This window comes from Protopterus annectens, chromosome 3.part0 (genome assembly GCF_019279795.1).
Source record: "Protopterus annectens isolate FY-2018-M chromosome 3.part0, PAN1.0, whole genome shotgun sequence".
Lineage (NCBI taxonomy): Eukaryota > Metazoa > Chordata > Ceratodontiformes > Protopteridae > Protopterus > Protopterus annectens.
In genome coordinates, this window is record NC_056731.1 from 478653320 (window position 1) to 478676563 (window position 23244).

Consider the following 23244-nt stretch of genomic DNA (forward strand, 5'->3'; position numbering starts at 1 on the left):
TTCCAACCTTTTTCTCTAATCCTCAGAATAGAGGGGAAAGGATCCTGCACTCCTTGGATGTGCGCAGACAGCTCAGGTTCTACCTTGACAGGACTAAGCCTTTCAGAAAGTCTGACCAGCTGCTAGTCAGCTTTGCTACAGGGGCAGAGGGCAAGGCCATTTCGAGGCAAACCATTTCCAAATGGATAGCACACTTCATCAATTTCTGCTACAAGCACCATACAAAACCTACCCCTCTGGGGATCAGAACTCATTCCACTAGAGCTACTTCAACCTCTACAGCATTTCTCAGGGGAGTCCCCAACAGGGACATCCTGCAAGCTGCAACCTGAAATTCTGTACACACCTTCACCAAGCATTACCACTTATCAGTCTTCTCTAAATCCAGAGCTGGATTTGCTACAGCAGTCTTACAAGGCCTGCTAGCCATCCCCAACACTTCTTGACTGCCTCCACCCTTCCCCAGCTTTGGGAATCAACCCAAGTGTGTTGACTGCAACAGTGAAACACAAAGAAAATAGTGCAGTTGTGTACACTTACCATAAATGTAGATGTTCGCGTGTATTCAATGTTGCAGTCCTGTCCCTCCCTCCAGCCCCCTGGCTTTCTCTATCCTTTTTACCTATCCTCTTTATGGCCATCTTTTATGGCAGGGGTATTTACCTTTTACTGGAGGTGTTCTACACCATGTAATAGCTTCCTATTTTGGGGGCTCCTGACATCTAGGGCAAGAAAAACTGATGTAATGGCATCGGCTGCTTGTTTTATACCCCTGATGACCTGACGTCCATGGAGGAGGCGACCACATTCGAAATCCCAAGACTCTGGTATTCGGGCCTAGTGAGGGCCACCTGCAGGCAGGGTTAATATGATGACTGCAATAGTGAGCCAACAGTTATTGCCAATATACTGGCCGACAGATTCAGTGCCAACTTTACCCCTCTCCCCCCACAAAGGACAAAACACAATACCAGTAGATTGCCAGGCAGTCAGTATTACTGCTGCACAGGTTAAAACAGCACTGTCCAAGGCCAAGAATACAGCTTCTGTGGGACCTGACAATATCCCTGGCTGGGTTCTACATGAACTGCAGAGTGAACTGGCATCTCATCTGTGTGCCCTGTTAAATTTCAGCCTCACCTCAGGCTTTGTCCCTACAAATGGCGCACTGCTACAGTCATCCTTCTCCACAAAGGAGGAGCGACTACGGACCCTGGGAACTATCGCCCCAATTAGCCTGATGAGTCTGATATGCAAAGCTATGGAATGCACCATCATGGACCTAATAAACAAGGATATAGGGAATCTCCAAACTCTGGATCCCACGCAGTTTGGTTTTGTGAAGAGTAGATCATGCCTGCTCAACTTGGTTGACTTCTTTGAGTCAGTCACCAGAGCTGTGGATGAAGGCAGTGTGGGTCATACAGCCTACCTTGATCTGGCCAAGGCCTTTGATACCATTCCCCACTCAGGTATCATAGAAAAACTCACTAAGCTAGGCATCAACCCCTATATCACTAGGTGGGTTGCAAACTGGCTCACAGATAGAACCCACAGTGTGAAAGTAGCTGTCTCCAAGTCAGACTGCCGAGTAGTCACGAATGGAGTCCCACAGGGTTCTGTCCTGGGTCCTCTCCTGTTTGGTATCTACTTCTGTGAAGTTCAGGCCAACACGAAGGGACTCTGGCTGACAAAGTTCGCAGACAATTGCAAGTTGGGAGCTATTATTAACTCCCCAAGTGATGTTGACATCCTACAGAATGGCAAAGCACAAATAAGACCAGCAGCTGTAGCACCAAGTTACTTTATTTAAATGTAGTATAAACTACATATGGAAAAAACAAGTATAAATCAGACTGGTTTCAGCAAAAATAACAATACCTTCATCAGTGTAAAGAGAACAAATACAATACTCATTTATATAATGCAAATATTTAATCACATGATTAGTGATTATAGATGCTCGTTAAGACCCGGAGGGAATAATCCACCGAGTTTGATAATCCACTTTTTTTCTTTTCTATTCAGTATGTTATGCCAGCCCATTTTGTTTGATCTATATGTAGTAATTTTGTCAATAATAATAAAATTAAAGGAAGCACTTGGATGTACCAAAGTATGTTTATAAAGTGCGTTGGTTGGTTTATGGTGTCTAATCTCACTAAAATGTTCACCCATTCTGAATTTGATCGGACGGGAGGTTTGTCCCACATAAAAGGATGAACAATGACATGTGGCGAGATAAACAACCCAATCAGATTGGCAGTTGGCATAAAAACCTATATCAAAAACCTGACTGGTGTTTTTACTGCTGAAGGAGGTAGATTTCATGAGTTTACTGCAACCAACGCACTTGAGTTTAAATAACACATCTGGTATGTCAGGTTTTCAAGATTTTGTCTGTACTGGCACAGGGACCTAAATGGTGTAACTGGCCATAATTGACTTCTCCTTGGAATGTTAGTTTCTGGGGTCTGCACAAGAGGTTCCTTGTTTTCAGTGTTAACTGGGCACCATGTTTAGTGCAAAATGCTGCTACTTTGTCTATCCTCAACCCTTTGTTTGTTTACAGAGGTGCTAGCTGTGGTGGTAACTGTTGGCCTTACTGAAGGGCACCCTGCTGACATACCTGGCGTGACTGCTACTATTGACTACATTCTCTGTCACTTTAAAAATGGGAGCGTCATTTCTGACCCCCTCTCAGTACATTGGCTTTGTCTGTTTTGAGTTTAGCAGTTATTCTGTAACCGAATTTTGTTTGATCATTAGTCTCTCCCACTCTTGTGCTAACTCCCCAAGGTGTAGGTTGTCAACTTCCTTCTGTAAGGCATTATTTTTGAACAAATGTCATCTTTTCACACTCACACTGTTACACAATCCACAAATATTTTAAATCAACATAAGATTATTTATAAAATCTCCAGTCTCTTAACCCTGCAGCAAGACAAGCTATTGCCCTTAATGTTCTAATCCAAAAGTTAGAATATGCCTTACCTGTATTGGTCTGTAATTCTGTGCAAAACACATCCCCAAAATGCAAACTATTATGTATGAATGAGTAAGTTTATTCATAAAACTAACCTAGGCAAAGCTATCTTTAAAATCTTAAAAGCAATGTTCACTTGAATTATAATCTTGATGGCTGGATACATCCAAGAAAATACAGGCTGTACGCAAGAAAACACAAGTAACAAAGTTGTTAATTCGCTTTACTAAACTCTGTCAGTTTCAGTAATAAGTGGCATAATTAAATGTATGCACCACACTTCTTACTACTGCTTCTAGGAGGACACACAGAATTATTCTTGACCACAATACACATTCCACAGACGACTTTACATTCCTCAATTCAACATCAGAATTTGTTCTTTCTACTGTTTACCACCTCAAAATATTCAGCTAGCTATTCAAAGTAGCTAAAAAGGGTTCTATATTCATCCATGTATCTGGTTAAAAAAATCAAATAAAATTATTGCTTGACCATGACTTTCAAGGATCAGGCCTCCTGTGGTACCTTTGTACTTCAAGACTTAGTTTTCCTGAATGTTCATCTTTTGATTGTTCTCTGGCTTTTTCCACCCTAGGTGACTTTATGGCTTGGGATTAACCCAGTCATAGACTCATCAAGTGTGGTACTCATTGTCATATATAAAAGGTATATTAAACTCTATTCATTATCTGTAAGATGATCCTCAATAGCGGGTCACATGCACCCTGTCCGCTATCCTTCTATTCGGACTGCCTGTCTTTTGGAGTTCCATGTAAGTCAGAGATTTGTAATTCTATATCCTTGTAACAGTGTAAGATATTTGTTGTTGCTGTTCTTGCTTTGTGGGAAATATGTTTGTTCTGAGGTTGGGATGAAATGGTAGGATTAAGGGATAATTGTGCTTTTCTGGTGTGGTGCATAACGTCATGATGTGCACTGGCATAGGATGTGCATATCCAGGGTGTCAGAGCTTCTGAGAAGAATACACCAAACTGGAGAGGAAGGAATGATAAACCCAGATGTAGACTTGTCAAGGTGAGTCCTTGTAGCTCAGTCAGAAAGTATCTGACTGTTGTTGAAGTGCAGTATGATTGTAAACCAGAACCTCAGGCTGATTGTTTATATGCTGCAGTTTTTACTGGTGCAGCTCCTTATACGTAACTGTTAGTGATTACATTTATTACGGCCGAGTACTGAGCTAGTCTTGCTGAACATAGCCCAAGTTTAAATTAAAGACATCATGATATATTGTAATAAATATCACAGATACTTCAGATTTTTTTCTCACTGGCATCTTATTTTGCAGGTATCACTTCAGGGTATTTAGGTATAGTCCCCATTATCAAGGGCAAACTTGAATTCTTATTCCATAGAGTTTGCCCTCCTTCCGCAGAAATAATGTGACTTTGATGAAGGTTCAGATGAGTTAAAGGAGGGGCAAAGTTTCCCACAATGTTGTATCAAAGGTATGTAAAAACTCAAGAACCATTTCCTTAGGGATCTGAGTTTGGGTCAAGCTTGGTAAAATGGGATCTCAGTGAATTTGCCCTCAATATTAAGGACTAGATGTGCCACTGAAGAGAGCTACCCATTCATCCTTCAATTCATTTTCTAAACCACTTATGCTACACGATTTGGGCAGGGTAGATTCAATTTCCATATTCCCAACTGTTTCAAGGCAGGATGAGAGATATAATCCCAAGCATATCTTGGATATGTTCCAAGGCCTCCTCTTAGTGGGCCATTTTAGGTGCCTAAAGGCATCGTGACATTATGCCCAAACCACTGCATCTGATGTCTGTCAGCATAGAAGAGCAGTGGCTGTATTTCAAGATACTCACAGATTCCACATCTCCTCTATTTGTCACGGAGAGTGATCCCAGTCACCTTGCAAAAGAACCACGTTTCTGCTGCTTTTATCATTGATGTTATCCTTTGTCAGTAAATGAAGCTTGTAAACATAGCTGAATATGGAGATACATCAATTTTATCAGTACATTACAAGCTTTATATTATCAGTTGGTTTTCACTTCAACACCACAGTCACTTGCAACAGTTGTACCATTGCCACCACTGCACTCAGTCAGTGATCAGTCTCTGTGGAAAGCTGTGTACAACTTATTGTAAAGTTGCAGCAAAGCTGTGACACTCAAAGCTTGTAATGAGCTAAGACACCTGTTATTATTTTTCAGAATAGAAATGTGATCATTTGTACAGAACATGTAATTGTTTTTTAGCAAAATGTTAAAATATGAATCAGTTTTTGGACACAGAGTCATGCACACATTATTTCCTGCAAAAACCTATACTGTACTAAATGGAATAAGAGTTCAGTATTGTTACTGAAACAGCATGCCTAAATTCAGAATGCTGGTATAGGGTGAAGTGGGTGTGATAGATTGGGTATGAATGCTATTGTTGCCCCCAAATATGTTGCGGAAAGAGGGTATGGGTCTTAAATTCCTCACTGCTGTTATCAATTTAAGTAATGGATGGATGGGGTCTGAATCCCACTGCTGTCACCAGGTAACAGAGGAGTAGAGGTTACAGAGCCTAAATGTGCATCACTGCTGCTATATTTGTACACAGGTGGATGACTAGCATTAAGAGTTTATAACAAATGTACACTGCTGCCTTGGGTTATGAACAACAGCAGTTGTCACACCCAAATAAGTTTTACACCTTCTGCTTTTACATAATAGATTTATAGTTACTGACTTCCCAGGGATTTCACCCACCTCAGTCTGAGCCCAGTGCCTTCAAGTGCAAAATTATCACCATTAATTAAGAATTAACCAATTTTGGCATTGTTTCCCAAAAAGGGCTACTGATACCTCACCAATGACAGTACCCATTTCCTATATTCATAGTATGCTGCTACCAGTTAGATTACAAATTTGATACCTTGATCTTATTTGTTGGCCACTCTTCCAGTGTGCCAACTTACAATTTCTTATAATAGAAAGTAGTCAAAAGTCCAGCGTCAACAAATTCTTAGCATGTGTTATCATAAATCAGTAACTCTTTCTGGAAGAAATAAAGCACTGAAACTTTGTTCTTCACAATAATCTATTTTGGCTAATGGAAAGAATTATGATAACTGATGTCCAAAAACTGTCCCTTCAGAAAGGGTAGATGTCAACAGTCACAGTAATAAAATAATACAGCATCTGCAAATGAACAAATAAACTATTCGCTTTTCTGATTACACATTCAAAGAAGATATTTCAGTTGCATGGAGAAAAAATAAATTAGCTCTTAAGGATATACTAATCACAGAAAAAATGTGTAATTGCATCTATTGTACACAACTGAGTCCTCACTGAATCCTCAGGATGAAAATAAAGTGCAGCAACTCTGTGAGCCAAAAATCCTTGTTTTAATGGTTTCCATAAGTTCAAATTGTTGGGGTTGTCTACATCGCCTTACGCCAATACTGTGCTGCATTTTATATTGGTGAGACTGAGATACATCTTAAGGAGAGAATTTATGAACACCAATACAGTACTGGCAGGCGTAAGGGCAACAATGCTTTGGCTAGACATATCATGGAACATGAGGGTCACTCCTTTGAATACATGGTTATTGAGCAGGTAACAAAAACAAGAGAGATGGCCCATGGCAATTAACTTTTGAAAGTAGAGAATTGTATTGGCAGTTGAAACTTAATGCCACTGCCTATCCAGGTCTCAATGAGTATTGCTCTTTGAAGTGTATTTTGAAGTTAAAAGCACTTCAAAGATGAATATGTTTTGTCTGGGTGGCATTATTTTACAATTGGTGTATATAAACTATTCTTGTTTAATATTATAGCTTTATTTATAGTAGTATTGTACAAACAACATATTTTTATTTATATTTATATTTTATAAGTATGGGAGTGTTTATGATTTCATTATTGCTGATGTCATTTCCTGTTGACATTATTGCTGATGTAATTTCCTTTTGGAATATTTTAAATTGAATGTTTAACTGTTGTCCTGTGTCTGAAGAAGTTGGATTATTTGTTCAACAAAAGCGCTTACATAAACTTTTTGGAGATTGCCACCGGCCTGGTGTGTTCTTTTATCAGTTCATTGGTTTTGTTTTCTTTCTTTTTTTTTATTATAAGTTCAAATTTCACAAGTCCAAATAACAGTCCCAGACAAAAGAAAATAGCAGCTATGATTCTTGACACTTCATAGAGGTTAGACATATTTTGAACACAAATAAAATATTTCATTTTAGAACAACCTGCTAAAAAGCACAGACAGTTCCATTTTATGTGGAGGTAACTCATCTTGTCAAGGAAACATATAGCATGGCAACAGTAAATGGTTCCATATTACAGTAAAGAGTCCCTTACTATTTAAAGAAAACAGTTGTAGGTTCTCTACATATAGTGAAGTTTGCAGATGTTTATATTTTTTAATCCAAGAAAACTTTTATCATCTGATACTTCTATACTGGTAGCGTCGCCTCACAGTAAGACGCTGTCCGGTTCAATTCTCAGCTAGAGTGTCTTCTGCGTGGAGACATGCGTGAATGGGTGTACCTTCGTTGAAGGCTGTGCGTCAGGGCTGGCAACTCGGTACGTAAAAACCAACTGCCAATCATTAGCGGACCGGAGTTCCGCTGTGGCGACCCCTAACCAGGAAAAAGCCGAAAGAAACAGCAACTTCTATGCCCCATACCACAGTGAATTTTCTTTAGAGACTACTAAGAAATGTTGCTTGTGGAGAAAGTGTAATTTTATTGTTAAATCACCAAGTTCCCTATGTTGAAAGCCTGTATTTGTATTACTAACTCCACTCTGGTGCCACATTGTGATATTGCAAGAATATAATCCTGTACTCTACCTAAGCAGCTTGCCATTTTGCCCACTAGCTCAGTGTTACCGCTTCAGAGAATTATATTGTGCTACTGCTGTCGATATTTTACCATGTAGGTTGAGTTGAAGATTTCCTATAGCTCAGGATTGGGAGGGTGGCCTAATGGTTAAAGTGTTTGCCTTACAAACACAAAGTGCAGGGTTTGAGTCTCACAAGGGATAATTGGCTAGGCTTAAAATGACTCGCAAGGGCATTTAGCCTAGTACTAACCTGTGAACACCATCCCAAGTTATTTGTTCTGTCATTGGCTGAAGTCTCCAATCTATATATGCTACTGGATGCTGTTCGGTCATTGACAAAACATAGCTAAGCACAGCCCCCCAGTCCATAGTTAGAAACATCTGCATTCACAGTTAATTCTTTGCTGTAATCAGGACTAGCTAGTACTGGTGGGTCTTTCAAAGGCATTCAAGAGCTTTTAGAATGCCCTTATAATATTCTGGTAACCCTTTTTGACCTGTTAGTTTGGGTAACATCTATAAGAGGAGACATGATGGTACTATTGAACATTGTGTAATACCTCAAAGTTTTCAGAAATGCCCATCGTTGCTTTTTGGCAACAAGTGTAGGCTATGGCCAAATCTTACCACCAAGTACCTGATGACTAAGGTAAGATGCTTTTACCATTCATAGTCTGCTCATTACCTCCCTCACTTGTTGAAAGTGTTCTAGCTGAGACTGGCTATAGATAGTGATATGATTTATGTAAACAAGAGCATGGGGTCCATCTCCAGCCAAGATGCGATCTAGCCTCTTCAGAGTTCCTGTGCTATTTATCATCCCAATCATCTTGGTGAATACATGTAATCCATATGGGGTGACAACAATGTGATATTTCCCTTGCTGTAAGTGTTAAGGGTACCTGCCAGTCTTGCTTTTACATACACACCTGCCATCATCCATTGGTCTGATCAGTGTGTGTGTGTGTGTGTGTGTGTGTGTGTGTGTGTGTGTGTGTGTGTGTGTGTGTGTGTGTCATATACTTAGCCCTACCCAGTTGCTCTAAAGCTTCATGTTTTCTAGGCATGGGGATATATTTGATTATGTGTGGCTGTTTTATTTCCTGTAGTCTACAGAGTACCTGGAGCGCCCATCCTTTTTCTGGTACTAGCACTACTAGTACTACCGATAAGGCTTAGTGACTACTGGATTACCACCATGTCTAACACCTCCAGCATTTCATCCCACATTGTTTGCTTTAGTTGCTATAGTACCTTGAGGAGCCTGTTTGATTGGCCATTGGGTCCCTGTATCCATCTGTGACTCCACCAATTGGATATACACTTGTTTAGCAATGAGTGTATCTCTAAACTGCCAGCATCCTGGCAGATAGGTTCAGTGCTAACTTTACCCCCTCTCACCCCCTAAAGGGCCCATCTTTATACCAGAAGAATGCAAAGTTCCTGTAATCATGGCTGCACAGGTAAAAACTTCACTCTCCAAAGCCAAGAACACAGCATCCATGGGACCTGACAACATCCCAGGCTGCCATCTACATGAACTACAGAATGAACTGGCACTCCACCTAAGTACCATGTTCAGTCATAGCCTCACCCCAGGCTTTGTGCCCATTGAATGGCACACCACGACAGTTATCCCACTCCACAAAGGGGGGGCCACAACAGACCCCGGGAACTACCGCCCCATTAGCCTGACGAGCCTCGTCTGCAAGGCCATGGAACGTATCATCATGGAACTCATAAACAAAGACATTGGAGATCTCCAAACCCTGAACCCCACACAGTTTGGGTTTGTAAAAGGCAGATCATGTCTCCTAAACCTGATAGACTTCTTTGAAGTAGTCACCAAAGCCATAGATGAGGGTAAGGTCATTCACACAGCCTATCTAGATCTCGCCAAGGCATTCAACACCATCCCCCACTCTGGAATTATAGATAAACTCACTAAACTAGGTATAAATCCCTTTGTCACAAGATGGGTTGCCAACTGGCTTACTGAAAGAACCCACACTGTGAAAGTAGCAGACTCCAAATCAGACTTCAGACCAGTGACAAGTGGAGTACCGCAGGGTTCAGTCCTGGGTCCTCTCCTGCTTGGTATCTACTTCTCTGAAGTACAGGCTAACACAGAAGGTCTTTGGATAACTAAATTCGCAGATGACTGCAAACTAGGAGCCATAATTGAAACTCCTAACGATGTGGACATCCTACAAAAGGGCCTCACTGAGACAGATGCCTGGTGTCAAAGACATGGTCTCAAGCTCAATGCCAAAAAGTGCATTGTCATCCCTTTGGTAAAAATTCTGTACCCATGAACTACCACATAGGCGGTAGTCTACTTAACACCGAAAGTGTGATAAGAGACCTTGGGACACAGGTGGACAGTAGTCTCTCCTTTGATAATCACATCGCCAAAGTAGTCAGGAAATCCTTGTACATGGCACACCTCATCACAAAAGGTTTCTCATCCAGAAAAAAAGAGGTCATTGTTCCCCTCTACTCATCACTCAGACCCATTATAGAGTACAACGCCCCTTTTGGTATGTACCTCACAAGACATCTACAACAACTGGAAAGGCCACAAAAATACCTCACAAAGAGGATTACTGGCCTCAAACAGATGCCTTACACAGACCGTCTCAAAAAACTCCAGCTTTACTCCATCGTATATCGCGTACTCAGAGGCAGTCTCTGCCTAACATACAAAGCTATGTCAAACCCAGAGCTGTTGGACATGCTCCACTTAAAGAAATCCCAATCCCTCCGAGCTACACGCTCTAGGGACCTAAACCTTGTCACCACAATAAACAGAACATGCTGGAGGGATAGATTCCTGTCCCAGACACTTCCCATACTCTGGAACAGACTACCTATCTATGTCAAACAGAGCTCCTCATTAGCACTCTTCAGGAAAAATCTTGATGATTGGATGGGTAATAGGAAATTCACCCCGGGGATCACTTCTGTGGTTCTGCTTGACAGGGGCACAGGAAAATAATTTTCTTGGGTGGCAAAAGCCAGGGTACATTTTTGGCTAGGCTTGTATAGGCCCTAGGGCCAATAGCCTAGTACCTGCCTATGAACCTATAATACTGTTCAGATTTCCAGAACCTGAGTAGGGGTTAACTGGTGTAACAGCATTGCCCCATTCATTCATCTGCTAGACTGAGCTTCACTGGGCTCTTCTACAAAATTTCTCCCCAGATTTCTCTGGCAATTAGCATGTTAGTAAGTAAATTTTCAGTTTCTGTCTCCTGCCTGGCAATTCCACCACATAATTAACATTGTTTGCCTTCCTTTCAACAGTGAAAGGTTCTTTCCATGCTACTTGAAGCTTATTTTGCCAAGTAGGAATAGGCGCCATTATCGTTTGTTCAAAAATATATTATGTTATCATTGTCCAGTTCTATATTTTCATGTTCTCATTGGCCAGTCATGCCAAAATGTTTTTTACAGTTGTGCTTGAGCGAGGTGCTCTTCTGCCAAGTCCAGGAGTTACCCAGGCTTTTTCTTAAAACTTAGTACATACTCCACAATAGACTCTTTATGTTAATCATCTTCATTCACACATTCATCATTAATTAAGTGTAGGGAACCCTCACCCTGTGACTATGAAGTAGTTGAAATGGCTGAGAACATATAGATTCTTGGGTCTGTCTTCCTGTTTGCAAAGAGGAGATAGGCAGGTATTAGTCTCACTCCCACTGAAACTAGTCTGTGAATACTGTCATTGTGGTCTTAAGAGTGGAGTTAAATCTGTCCACCATAGCATTTGTTTGTGAATGGTAGGACGTGAATTTTTAACTGCTTTATCCAACAACAGTTCCACAGGCAAGTCAAATGGTCTGACAATAAAGCTAGACCATTGTATCTCAGTATTTCATAGAGAAACCTATTATGAAGAATATTTCTGTGGAAATATTTTCCATCTTTCCTGCTTCAGCAGAGGACAGAATCATCATCTCTGAGTACTTAGCAGATTAGTCCATCGCTGCAAAGATATTCCTCTTTCCTGTGGTGTTTTAGGGTACTAAGGAGTTGCACAATATCCATGGCTGTCCTTTGAAACAGATTCTGAGTAATAAGTAAAAGCACCAAAGCAATCTTAGCTCTATCTTCTGCTTTCCTAACCTTTTGGTACTGCTGATGTGTTTAAAATCTTTGTCAGTATTTGTCCAGTGAAAAAGCTGTATAAGCATTTTCTTTGCATGCTTTATGCCTAGATGGCACCAAAAGGGGATATCATTGGCTGTGCTCAGAAGTGCCCACTAGTATGCCACTGGAGATACCAAGTGCTGTGTCACTTTTCTCTGTAGCCCCCATCCAGATGTCCGCACTCTGTACAGTAAATTCTTGTCTTGGTATATAGACTCCCTCTGCGCTTAAATATTGGAAGCCTCCTAAGCTACCTCCTTCAAGGTTTATAACATTGGAAATGAGAACTATGCATGTTGCAGCTGTCCTTTTTTATGATACTTCCCAGTTCCCCTTCCATAAGAAATCTAGGATCTTTTGACAGCTGTGACTCGGATTTATGCTTCCATTACCAGTTCTTCCATCTACTTGAATTAGCCCCCATAGGAATCATCCAGTACATTTTGACACCTTTCTGTCTGATTACGTGGTTCTTCTGAATTAACCAACGCAACAGACTCTGTTAGATATGTAAGTGCTGTTTAATTCTCCCCCTGTGTGTTCCCCACATGCTTTTCACCATGTCTGGCTTTGTGGAACTGCATGTACGGAAGGTGCTGCATTACCATTTCCTTTCAAAAAATTTTTAGGATGTCATCAAAAACGGCTACCTTCTTCCAAGTCCAGATGAACTCTGGCAAATAACTGAAAAGGCATCCTTCCATGGCCTTAACTGGAGTGGACTGTCCATGCAAGTAAAGCTACTGTCTAACAACTGGAGGCTCAACAATAGTTATATTTGATACAGTATCCCTGTTAGCAATAGCTTCTTTATTCTCTAACATGATAGGTTACAGGCTCTTGTGATATTCTGGAGCAGCAACAGTTTAAAGACAACTCACAACTGCTGGGGTACTGCTATTGCTAGCTCTTTTATGTAACTTTACCACTTCCTTTATCTGTAGACATTTGGACTGTACATGTCCCATCTGGTTTTGCTGGAAACCTGTAACCCAGAAGACTGGTATATACTGGAACCAGTGACTTACCTCATTTATTGGATAACTTAATGTGATTGTTTAGACTGCCAGAAAAACAAAAAAAAGTGTTGCAAAGAAACAAAGAATGCAGTTTATTTCTTAAGTAAAACCATACAAGCTTTTGCACAGGAATTGCTTTCTCAAATGTTTAAATACTCTTATAAACAGATAAAATACATAGTAGAGTTTTTACATCACATGACAGCAAGTAACAACTCAGACGTTCAGCATCTCTTCTACTAAATAATGCATAATTCTTTCAGTGCAAATAACAAATCAGGCATTTACCATCTGTTCTAATTAGAAAATATGCTGAATATCTGATTGACAACTAGCTATCATATGATATACATTCTCTGTTATACTTTTGCTTATTTATAAGAGTGTTTTATTGAAGGAATAAACTATTGCTTTCTGTAAATGATTTTTAAGACATTTGAATTGTTTTATCTGGCTTGAAACTTGAATGCTTTTGAGCTACAACTTTTTAGACTGACCATACCATGAGTTTCCTTACACCCATGCGTAGTGCTAAGTAAACCTTTCTTCTGTAGTTAGCCTCTACTTGCTAAATAGAGGTCATATTTTAAGCCAATGCACATTCTTGATCTGCCATTCATATCCTCAGGCAAGGTTCTGGGTGTTTTTCTTATCAGAAAGCCTCCCAGCATTTCAAATGAGAATATTTGACATCCATTCCTCCACTTATCAAAGAAAGCTTTTATTTATGCAGTGAAATCATCTTCTCTAAAGTCTCTAAACTTTTTTGTTATGTTTTAGGTGTACGTTTAAAAACATTCTGAAAAGTCACTTTTTTTTACTAGTTGCCACAAGCAGGGTTTGACATGTTGCATAACTTTGCCAAATGCCTAAGTAAGATTTTACCAGTAGGGATGACTGCAAGCAGGGGTACAGAAAATAGGCAAGAAAAGGCTGAAATTTACTGGAGAAAATTAGCAAAGTAACCAAGGTATTAGGAGCATATAACTAGGAACAGAAAAATGATAGAGTGGGATGAGGCCAAGCAGAAGTTTGGACTACAGACTAAAGACTACCTTCCCTACCAGGGATTGATAAGAGTATAGACAAAGCGAAGGGGGTAGGGGAGTGGTAAGAGAAACACCATCTCTGATTAAATTCTGAGTTCAGTGTACAACATAAGCTGCTGTTAAAAAGGGGATCATTAGTAGGAAGCATAAAATATTGTATGATGTCTTTAAGTATCGTGACAAAAGAATGAGAGGCAATTTACCAAGGAAAACTGGTAGGTTCCCAAGTATGCAGCTAAGTCCAGAAGGTTTAGGATTTTTACAGGGTTGTATTTCCATAGGTATTTTCCCAAACAAACTTCAGATAATTTTTCCTCAGATAGATAAATGCTGGAGGTGTAGTGGGAAAAGGAGATATAACTGGTAACATTTTTTTTTGGGGGGGGGGTGTGTGTAACAAGTTGGCAAATTTTAAAAATACCCTGCAGAGTACTTTGTCAGAAATGTTGAGGTAACAAATAGCTGTAACTAAGGAACTTATTCTTTTGATCTGGGATACAGGATCTGACTTGTCTAGACTTAGCAAGACCTTACCAAGTTTAATGATATTGCCTGCCAAGAAAGTAATGAGTAGAAAAATGGAAATCAGAATCCAAAGTAAGCGTAACCAAAGTGTTGACTGTTGTAAAGCAGATAAAAGAAATGGTGGTGTAATATTTAGAAGAGACGTAGCAAATTACTTACAATTAATGGAATTTGTGAGAATATTACATACAAAATACTGACCAGGAGGAGTAGTGAAATTTAGGGGAAGGCAGCTTCATATTGTTAATTTCCTCCACGTCTCACTCCTTTGTCTTTCACACTTTTCCTTCTCAGCAGCTTCAGGCTATTTCACTCTGTTGGCTGCTTCTATCTCCTCTTGTCTCCTCTTCGTTTCACAACAAGGCAGGTGATTCTCTTTTCTCTAATTCAGTGGGGAAGATTTGGAACAAGCTTCACATTAAACTTACATCTCTATTACCACTCTTTTAAAAGCAACTAAAGATTCAACTAAAAACACAATGGCCATGTCCTTGTACTAACCCTGACTAATCCCCCCCCAGTATAACATTATTCTAAAACTCACCTCCAATAACCCACCTTGCAGAATTAGTAAATTCATCCCTCACTCCCTTCTTAGTATCTTATTCCCAAGGAACTATCACTGACTATGCTTTTTACAACATTCTTTCTGCAGTGAGCACGTCTTCCACCTTGTATATAGACCAACTATTTCTTTCACTATGACTGTAATTACTTCTTTATGTACATATATTTAATAATTTTCTTATTTCTCTGTTATATATTTTTTTATAACCTATATACATCATTGTAAAGGTACTTTCCTACCCAATATACTTATGATGAATATCAGTCACTTTCCCATGGTAACAGTACTGTATTTTGCCTTGTTAAACTCAGTAGTCACAATCTGCATAATTTAGTTCTGTATAATTCAAGTTGTTGAAGAAAATCTTCATGTATATGTATTTAGATATTTTTTTGGACTTTTGTTCTGTCTTGATTTATTTAGTTTAAAGTGGAGCTTATCTCCCCGGGCCTGTACTGAAAATGGACATGTATCCAGTTAGACTAGCCTGGTCAACATAGGTTCATAGGTTCATACTAAGCTAACTGCCCTTGCGAGCCATTTTAAGCCTAGCCAATTATCCCTTGTGAGACTCAAGCCCTGCACCTTGTGTTTGTAAGGCAAACACCTTAACTCTTAGGCCACCCTCAAATGTAAAATAAAATAAAATAAATAAATAAATAGTTCCTTTAATTTGTGCTGCATTACAGGATCATCCGGTGGCATGTCAGGTGGCCCTTTAACTCCATGCTGCACATTTGCAGTTCCTGCCAAATGGTTTCCACATCCCGTGTACTGAACTTCAGTTGCTGACAAGGTGGCTATTAACTCCTTCTTATTCAAACTAGTGAATGTGAGCACTTTTGATTCACCTTCCTTAACCAGCTCATGCCACTTACATCTTGGAATATTTCTCAGAGCTCATCTTGCCAGTGTCCTAAATATTATGTTTAAAAGTTGCAGATTATACTACTATAGCAATAACCCACTCCTGGGTGTGGTTAATCCGGGATTTACCCACGGTTGGCGTGGTTTGGTCCCGAGGGCGAATCCTGCATTACCCACACCCAGAAGTGGGTTATTGCTATTATACTATGACATTATTTAAGAAAAGAAAGAATTCCGTTTCTTAAATAATGGCATTGTATAATGCCTCTTTGCTGCCCTTCCTTAGCTGTCTGGTATCTGCGGCAGTTCTGATGTACTGCGCATGCCTACGCAGTACATCAGAGCTGTGGCCAAAAGCAACGGAGAAAGCAAGATCTCCGTTGCTTTTTACTGTTTCGCTATGTTAAATGGGTTTAACATAGCGAGACAGCTTTAAAATAAGCAACGGAGATGTCCGTTGCTTATTTCAAAGCTGTCTCGCTATGTTAAACCCATTTAACATAGCGAATAAGCAACGGAGATCTTGCTTTCTGCTTTTTAAACCTGTCTCGCTATGTTAAATGGGTTTAACATAGACAGCTTTAAAATAAGCAACGGAGATCTCCGTTGCTTATTTTAGAGCTGTATCGCTATGTTAAGCCCATTTAACATAGCGAGGCAGGTTTAAAAAAAAAGCAACAGAGAAAGCAAGATCTCCGTTGCTTTTTACACACTGTCGCTATGTTAAAGGAGTTTAACATAGCAAGACAGCTTTAAAAAAAGCAACGGAGATCTCCGTTGCTTTTTTTAAACCTGTGTCGCTATGTTAAACTCTTTTAATATAGCGAGACAGTGTTTTAAAAGAGACTTATACTAATGGAAAAAGTCCGGGCGACCGGACCTTTTTCCATTAGTATAAGTCGATTTACAACGTGCACGCTGGCCAATCAGCGTGCACGTTTTGGAATATTAATGGGGGGTCATGGTATAATGTGCATTATTCCTTATGGCTGCAAGGCTACGCACACTTTTTGTGACAAAACTGTTTTATAGGCTATAATACTTCAGTTTGTAATATGTAAATGCCTCTGAGGATTCTGCAGTATTGTTTACATATTGTTAATGCCTGTTTCTTTCAGAGTTTATTTCAGTATTTCTTGCAGTGAGTTGCACTTTGCACCTTGTATGTATATTTACTTTTTTGTCTTGTTCTTAATAGTTGCATGTATGTCGTTTATGTAATGCATACTTAGACAGTCACTAAAAACAGAGTTAAATTCCTTGTATGCATGCATACTTGGCCAGTAAATGTGATTGTGATTCTGATCATTGCCAACAAGTATGTGATGGGTTGCATATTGGCTTTAAATCCCTTACCATTGTTACCAGGACACTATTTGCATTGCTCCTCCTAAATCAGAGAATTGAAAATGCAAAGCACATTCTCTCAGAAAGCTTAATATTGAGTATCTTTGAACTTATTATTGAACATGAATGTAGCCTGCCACTTGTCTGCTTTCACTGTATTTCTCTCTTTCTCTCTCTTTTTGTTAAAGTATTGCTAAACAGCAAATCGGGAAGCCAAAATACACAAGTTTATTCTCCTTGTACCTCGGCCTTTCGCCTTCAAGAGATACATCTTATATACCCATCATTCCTTAAATAATCATCTTATAATAAATTAATTAAACAATTAGACAATTCCTCATTGATACAAAATTCTTTAACCCTTTCAACACATACACAAAATTCAATTCACTTCTAATACATAAATAAATAACTTCCCCACCATTCAAAGGAGATATTGGGGAAAGCAAGAGATAAGATAGAAGGTGGTGTTAAAGGGAAGGGGTTTGTTAGGGGTAGGTTTACCTCTGGTCGAGTGAATGCGAGTCATAAGGAGGATGAAGAAAAAATGTTTTTTGTTGCTAGGTACAGCCCTTATTCTGAATCCTTGAGGAAAATAATTAAAGATTTGTGGCCCATGATCATCTCATATGAGATTTTGAGTACAATTTTTCCAAATAGGGTCAATTTTTTCATTTAGTCGATAATGTAATTTAAAGGAATTAGTCAACCAATTAGGATTGTGATCTGTAGTGAGAGTAGGGAGCAGGTGGAGGAGACCCTGGAGAGGTGGAGATATGCTCTAGAGAGAAGAGGAATGAAGGTCAGCAGGACTAAGACAGAATATATGTGTGTGAATGAGAGGGAGGATAGAGGAATGGTGAGGATGCAGGGAGTAGAGGTGGCGAAGGTGGATGAGTTTAAGTACTTGGGATCAACAGTTCAGAGTAATGGTGAGTGTGGAAGAGAGGTGAAGAAGAGAGTACAGGCAGGATGCAGTGGGTGGAGAAGAGTGTCAGGAGTGATTTGTGACAGATGAGTACCAGTAAGAGTGAAAGGGAAGGTCTACAAGAGGGTAGTGAGACCAGCTATGTTATATGGGTTGGAGACAGTGGCACTGACAAAAAGGCAGGAGTCAGAGCTTGACGTGGCAGAGTGAAGATGTTAAGATTTGCACTGGGTGTGACGAGGATGGACAGGATTAGGAATAAGTATATTAGAGGGTCAGCCCAGGTTGGAAGGTTTGGAGACAAAGCCAGAGAGGCAAGATTATGTTGGTTTGGACATGTGCTGAGGAGGGATGCAGAGTATATTGGGAAAAAGATGCTAAGGATAAAGCTGCCAGTTGACAGGAAAAGTGGAAGGCCTAAAATAAGGTTTATGGATGTGGTGAGAGAGGACATGCAGGTGGTTGGTGTGACAGAGCAAGATGCAGAGGACAGGAAGAAATGGAAACAGTTGATCCGCTGTGGTGACCCCTAACGGGAGCAGCCGAAAGAAAAAGAAGTCGTCCTCCTCAAAAGGAGTGGGTTCATTTCCATGTGGTAACCGTAGTGTATGTAATAGAATTTGGAATAATTCAGGAACCATAATTAATGGCTGTAAATATGTAGCAAGAGATAAATTCAATTGTAAATCTTGTGGGGTTGTTTATATTTTGGGGTGTGATTGTGATGTAACTATGTGGTACATCGAGCAGACAAAAAGGATGGTGAGAACATGGGTATTAGAACACTTGGCTAATATTAGGAATGGGAAAAGAGAAAGTCCTGTAGTTCAACATTTTTTATCTGAGCACTGTGGGGATGGAGCTTCTTTGTTTTTTCAGTATTTTGGCACAACCTACAGGAATGGAAGGGGGACTTTCTTTTGAGGCTAAATAACTATAAACATATATTTTTAATTATGATACCGTCTTTCCCAGGGGACTTAATCAAGAAGTATGTTTAAATTTTTGAAAACTGGAAAAGAATGTTGGATTTTATGTGGGTCCTGGTGGGTTTTTGGTGGGGTAGTTATTTATTTATGTATTAGAAATTAATTTAATTTTGTGTATGTTTTGAAAGGGTTAAATAATTTTGTATCAATGTGGGATTGTCTAATTGTTTAATTTATTATAATATGATTATTGAATGAATGATGGGCATGTAAAATGTTATCCCCTGAAGGCGAAAGGCTGAGGTACCAGGACAATAAACTTGTGTATTTTGGCTTCCTGATTTGTTTTTTTTTTTAATACTTTGTCTGTTGTTGTTTATGGAGTATTGCTAAAAAGCCTTTGCTCTTCTTTTTGTAGCCCAAGTCTCTTGAGCATTACCTGAATGTGGAGGACAGCACACTTCATGCTCACCTCAAGGCCCTTGGTGCATTGGATAAACTTCCATACGAATTATGGTTTCAGAAGTGTTTTGCAGGATGCTTGCCTGACTCCAGCTTGCAGAGGTAGGAATGCATTTCTGTGACGTCTGACTGCTGTAAACTATGGCATTTTTTTTTCAACAGCATTCAGTAGCATAACAGAACAAAGGCTTAAATAGTGTCATTCACGCAGCCTTCACACTCTTGTATGGCTGCATGTTGTAGAGAGGGAACTATATGTAAAACACAACACTATTTTAACAGATGACACATATTGGACTGAGTCAGGGAAGATCAGAGGGCTGCAGATTCTGTCCCATTCAATATGTGTGTGTGTGTGTGTGTGTGTGTGTGTGTGTGTATATATATATATATATATATATATATATATATATATATATATATATATATATATAAAACATATAATATCCATCAATCCATTCATCCGCAACCCCTTTTTCCCCAGTTTTGCACATGGGGTCAGGCTGTAACTTCAGCAGTGACAATCATCTAGGGCCAAGGTTTACACCGTTGGGTGGCTAGTTCTGTCATGGTAGTTCTTCCATATGACACCCTAATACACACACTCACACCTGTGGCTAATTTAGTGTGTCCAATCCATGTCTTTGCAATGTGGGAGAAAACCCAGACGACCACAGGGAGGAGATGCAGGCCCCACCCAGAAGGCACTCCAGCTGCGAATCGAACTATGGAACCTTTTGCTGTGAGGCGGCAATACGATCCACTCTGACATTGTGCCACCATATATGTATGGTAGATCATGTTTACTACACCTGATAGACTTCTTTGAGAATCTCACCAAAGCCACGGACGAAGGTAAAACAGTGCACACAGCCTATCTCGACTTTGCTAAGGCTTTCAGCACAATCCCCCACTCTGGCATGGTTGAGGAACTCTCCCAGCTGGGGATTAACCCTTACATTACTAGATGGGTAGCCAGTTGGCTGACTGACAGAACACACACCGTCAAAATTGGTGACTGCACCTCCAGCAGTAGACCTGTCACCAGTGGAGTACCACAGGGGTCTGTGCTGGGCCTCTTACCATTTGGCATCTATTTCTCTGAAGTCTAGGCCAAAGTAGACGGCCTCTGGATCACCAAGTTCGCTGAATGCAAATTGTGTGTGTGTGTATTGGGTCCCCTACAGATGATCGAAATCCCAAAAAGCTGACTTTCATATGGCCGAGACCTTATGATCGACTTTTGGAATTTCAAACACCTTTTAAAAAAAAAACACACAAAACAAAAAACGTTGCTAGCTATGCCCCTCCATACCAACATACCCCCTAATATACACTACAGAAACTAACGAGGGAAACTACAGATCTGGGAAATGGAAATTTCCCATTTGAAACTGATATTGTGAAGCGTTCAAGTCCATCATATGGTCTCTGCCATATAAAAGCTGGCTTTTTGGGATTTTGAGTGTGTGTGTGTGTGTGTGTGTGTATATATATATATATATATATATATATATATATGTATGTATATATATATATATGTATGTATATACATATATATATATATATATATATATATAAATGTAAATATTTCATATATATATATATATATATATATATATATATATATATATATAGGTCTACTTTACATAACTGAAAACTCAAAATACTGAAATTCATTTCACTGAGACCACAATCCCTAATTTTCAAAATACTGAAAACTCATTTGACTGAGTTTCATTATATTGAAAGCTTACCATGCTGAATTTCAAAATACCAAATGACAGTGTGTGCAGTTCTTTAAGTTAAGTAAAAGGTATATGCCCTTTTCCCCACTATAGTGCGATCCTGGAGTTAGTATATAAAGTTTGGGGCGTGTGGGTGGCACAGCCTCCACCTAGTTTGGTTTTCTTTCATCTGGTTTATCTTAATAAGGTAAGTAAGTAGTTTTTCATTTTTGGAAAGAGTTAGTTGTTGGTGTTGTAAGTGTAAATTTTTTCATTTAAAGTTTTCATTTGGTGAGAGAAATTCTTAGTGATATTTGTTCAGTTTATTTGGCATTACAAACCTAGGTTTTGTGAATGTTAATATTATTTGTAATGAAATATTCAGTATTTACAGATTTGTGTATTTTTGTTGTTAGGCAATTCGCAGGTGAAGGGAAACACATTTCATATCTATGGTTTAAAATTTGGTTTTTTGAAATTCAGCATTGTAAGCTTTCAGTATAATGAAACTCAGTCAAATGAGTTTTCAGTATTTTGAATTTTCAGTCATATGAAGTAGACCCATATATATATATATATATATATATATATATATATATATATATATATATATATATGTATGTATATATATATATATATATATATATATATATATATATATATACATACACACACACACACACACACACATATATCTATGTATATATATATATATATATATATATATATATATATCTGGGTCTACCTGATTACACTGAAAGCTGAGAAGAATGACAATGAGATAACCGACACCAGAAGATCGGCAACAGAGAAGACCGACAGTTGAGAATCCCATCACTGAGAACACTGACATGTTAAGGTAAGTGTGCGATAGGGACGGACGTTAGGGTCAGGGTGTGGGTAAGGTAAGTGTGTGATAGTGACGGACATTAGGGTAGAGTGTGGGTAAGGTAAGTGTGCGATAGTGACGGACTTAAGGGTTAGGGGCGGATTAAGTGAGTTAACGTTAGGGTGCGTGTAAGGTAAGTGTGCAATAGTGACGGACCTTAGGATTAGGGTTTGGGTTAAGGTTAGTGCATGTGTAGTTGTGTATGTAAGGTTTAGTGTAGGTTTGTAAGGTTTTTGGTGTGCTTGTGTTGTGTGTGTGTGTTTTTCGGGAAAGTTATTTGTTTTGTTGATTGTTGGGATTGTGGTTTGTCGGGCATGTGAAGTTTCATGTTTTTGAACTTTCAATTTTGTCGTGTCGGTTATTTCATTGTCGGTGTTTTGGCTTGTCAGTGTTATCAGGTAGACCCATATGTACGCATATATACATACACACACATACATAAATACATATATACACACATATACAGACATATATATGTGTATACCTCATGCTAGGAGCCTTAACCTGAAAATGCACTCACTGGAGGCTGTTCTCACACTGGAAGATGCCAATGTCTGTGCGGTCACGGAAACTTGATTCAGGACTGCAGAGAGCATCCCTGCCTTACCAGGCTATACATCATTCCACAAAATGAGGTCAGGAAGACTAAGGGTGGTGAAGTCTCTGTCTTCATTAAGGACAGGCACACCTCCAGACTGGTTTGCCAGCATAATACACTGGAATTACTCCAGGTGCAACTGACAGTTGGCAGGACACCCATCCACGTTATAACCAGCTATAAACCTTCTTCCATGACGCAGGACACCCACTAATCCTACCTGGACCTACTTGACTCCCATCAAGGTAACCCCTAACACCCTGATCCTTGGTGACTTCAACTACCCCACCATAGACTGGGTGAACTATTCCTGCACTAATGCACTCACCCAACAATTCCTTGACTTTATCATTTCTAACGT

At 39.5% G+C, this 23244-nt stretch overlaps 1 protein-coding gene across 2 annotated transcripts in view; it reads left to right on the plus strand.

Annotated features, from left to right (window-relative positions):
• The window catches only part of TBC1D7 (TBC1 domain family member 7), a 1434943-nt gene that overhangs the window by 755369 nt on the left and 656330 nt on the right, over nt 1-23244 (plus strand). For both annotated transcript variants that reach the window (XM_044064902.1, XM_044064903.1), the window contains exon 5: nt 19626-19771. In XM_044064902.1, coding sequence (XP_043920837.1) covers nt 19626-19771 — 146 coding nt within the window. The remainder of the gene's footprint in view (nt 1-19625; nt 19772-23244) is intronic.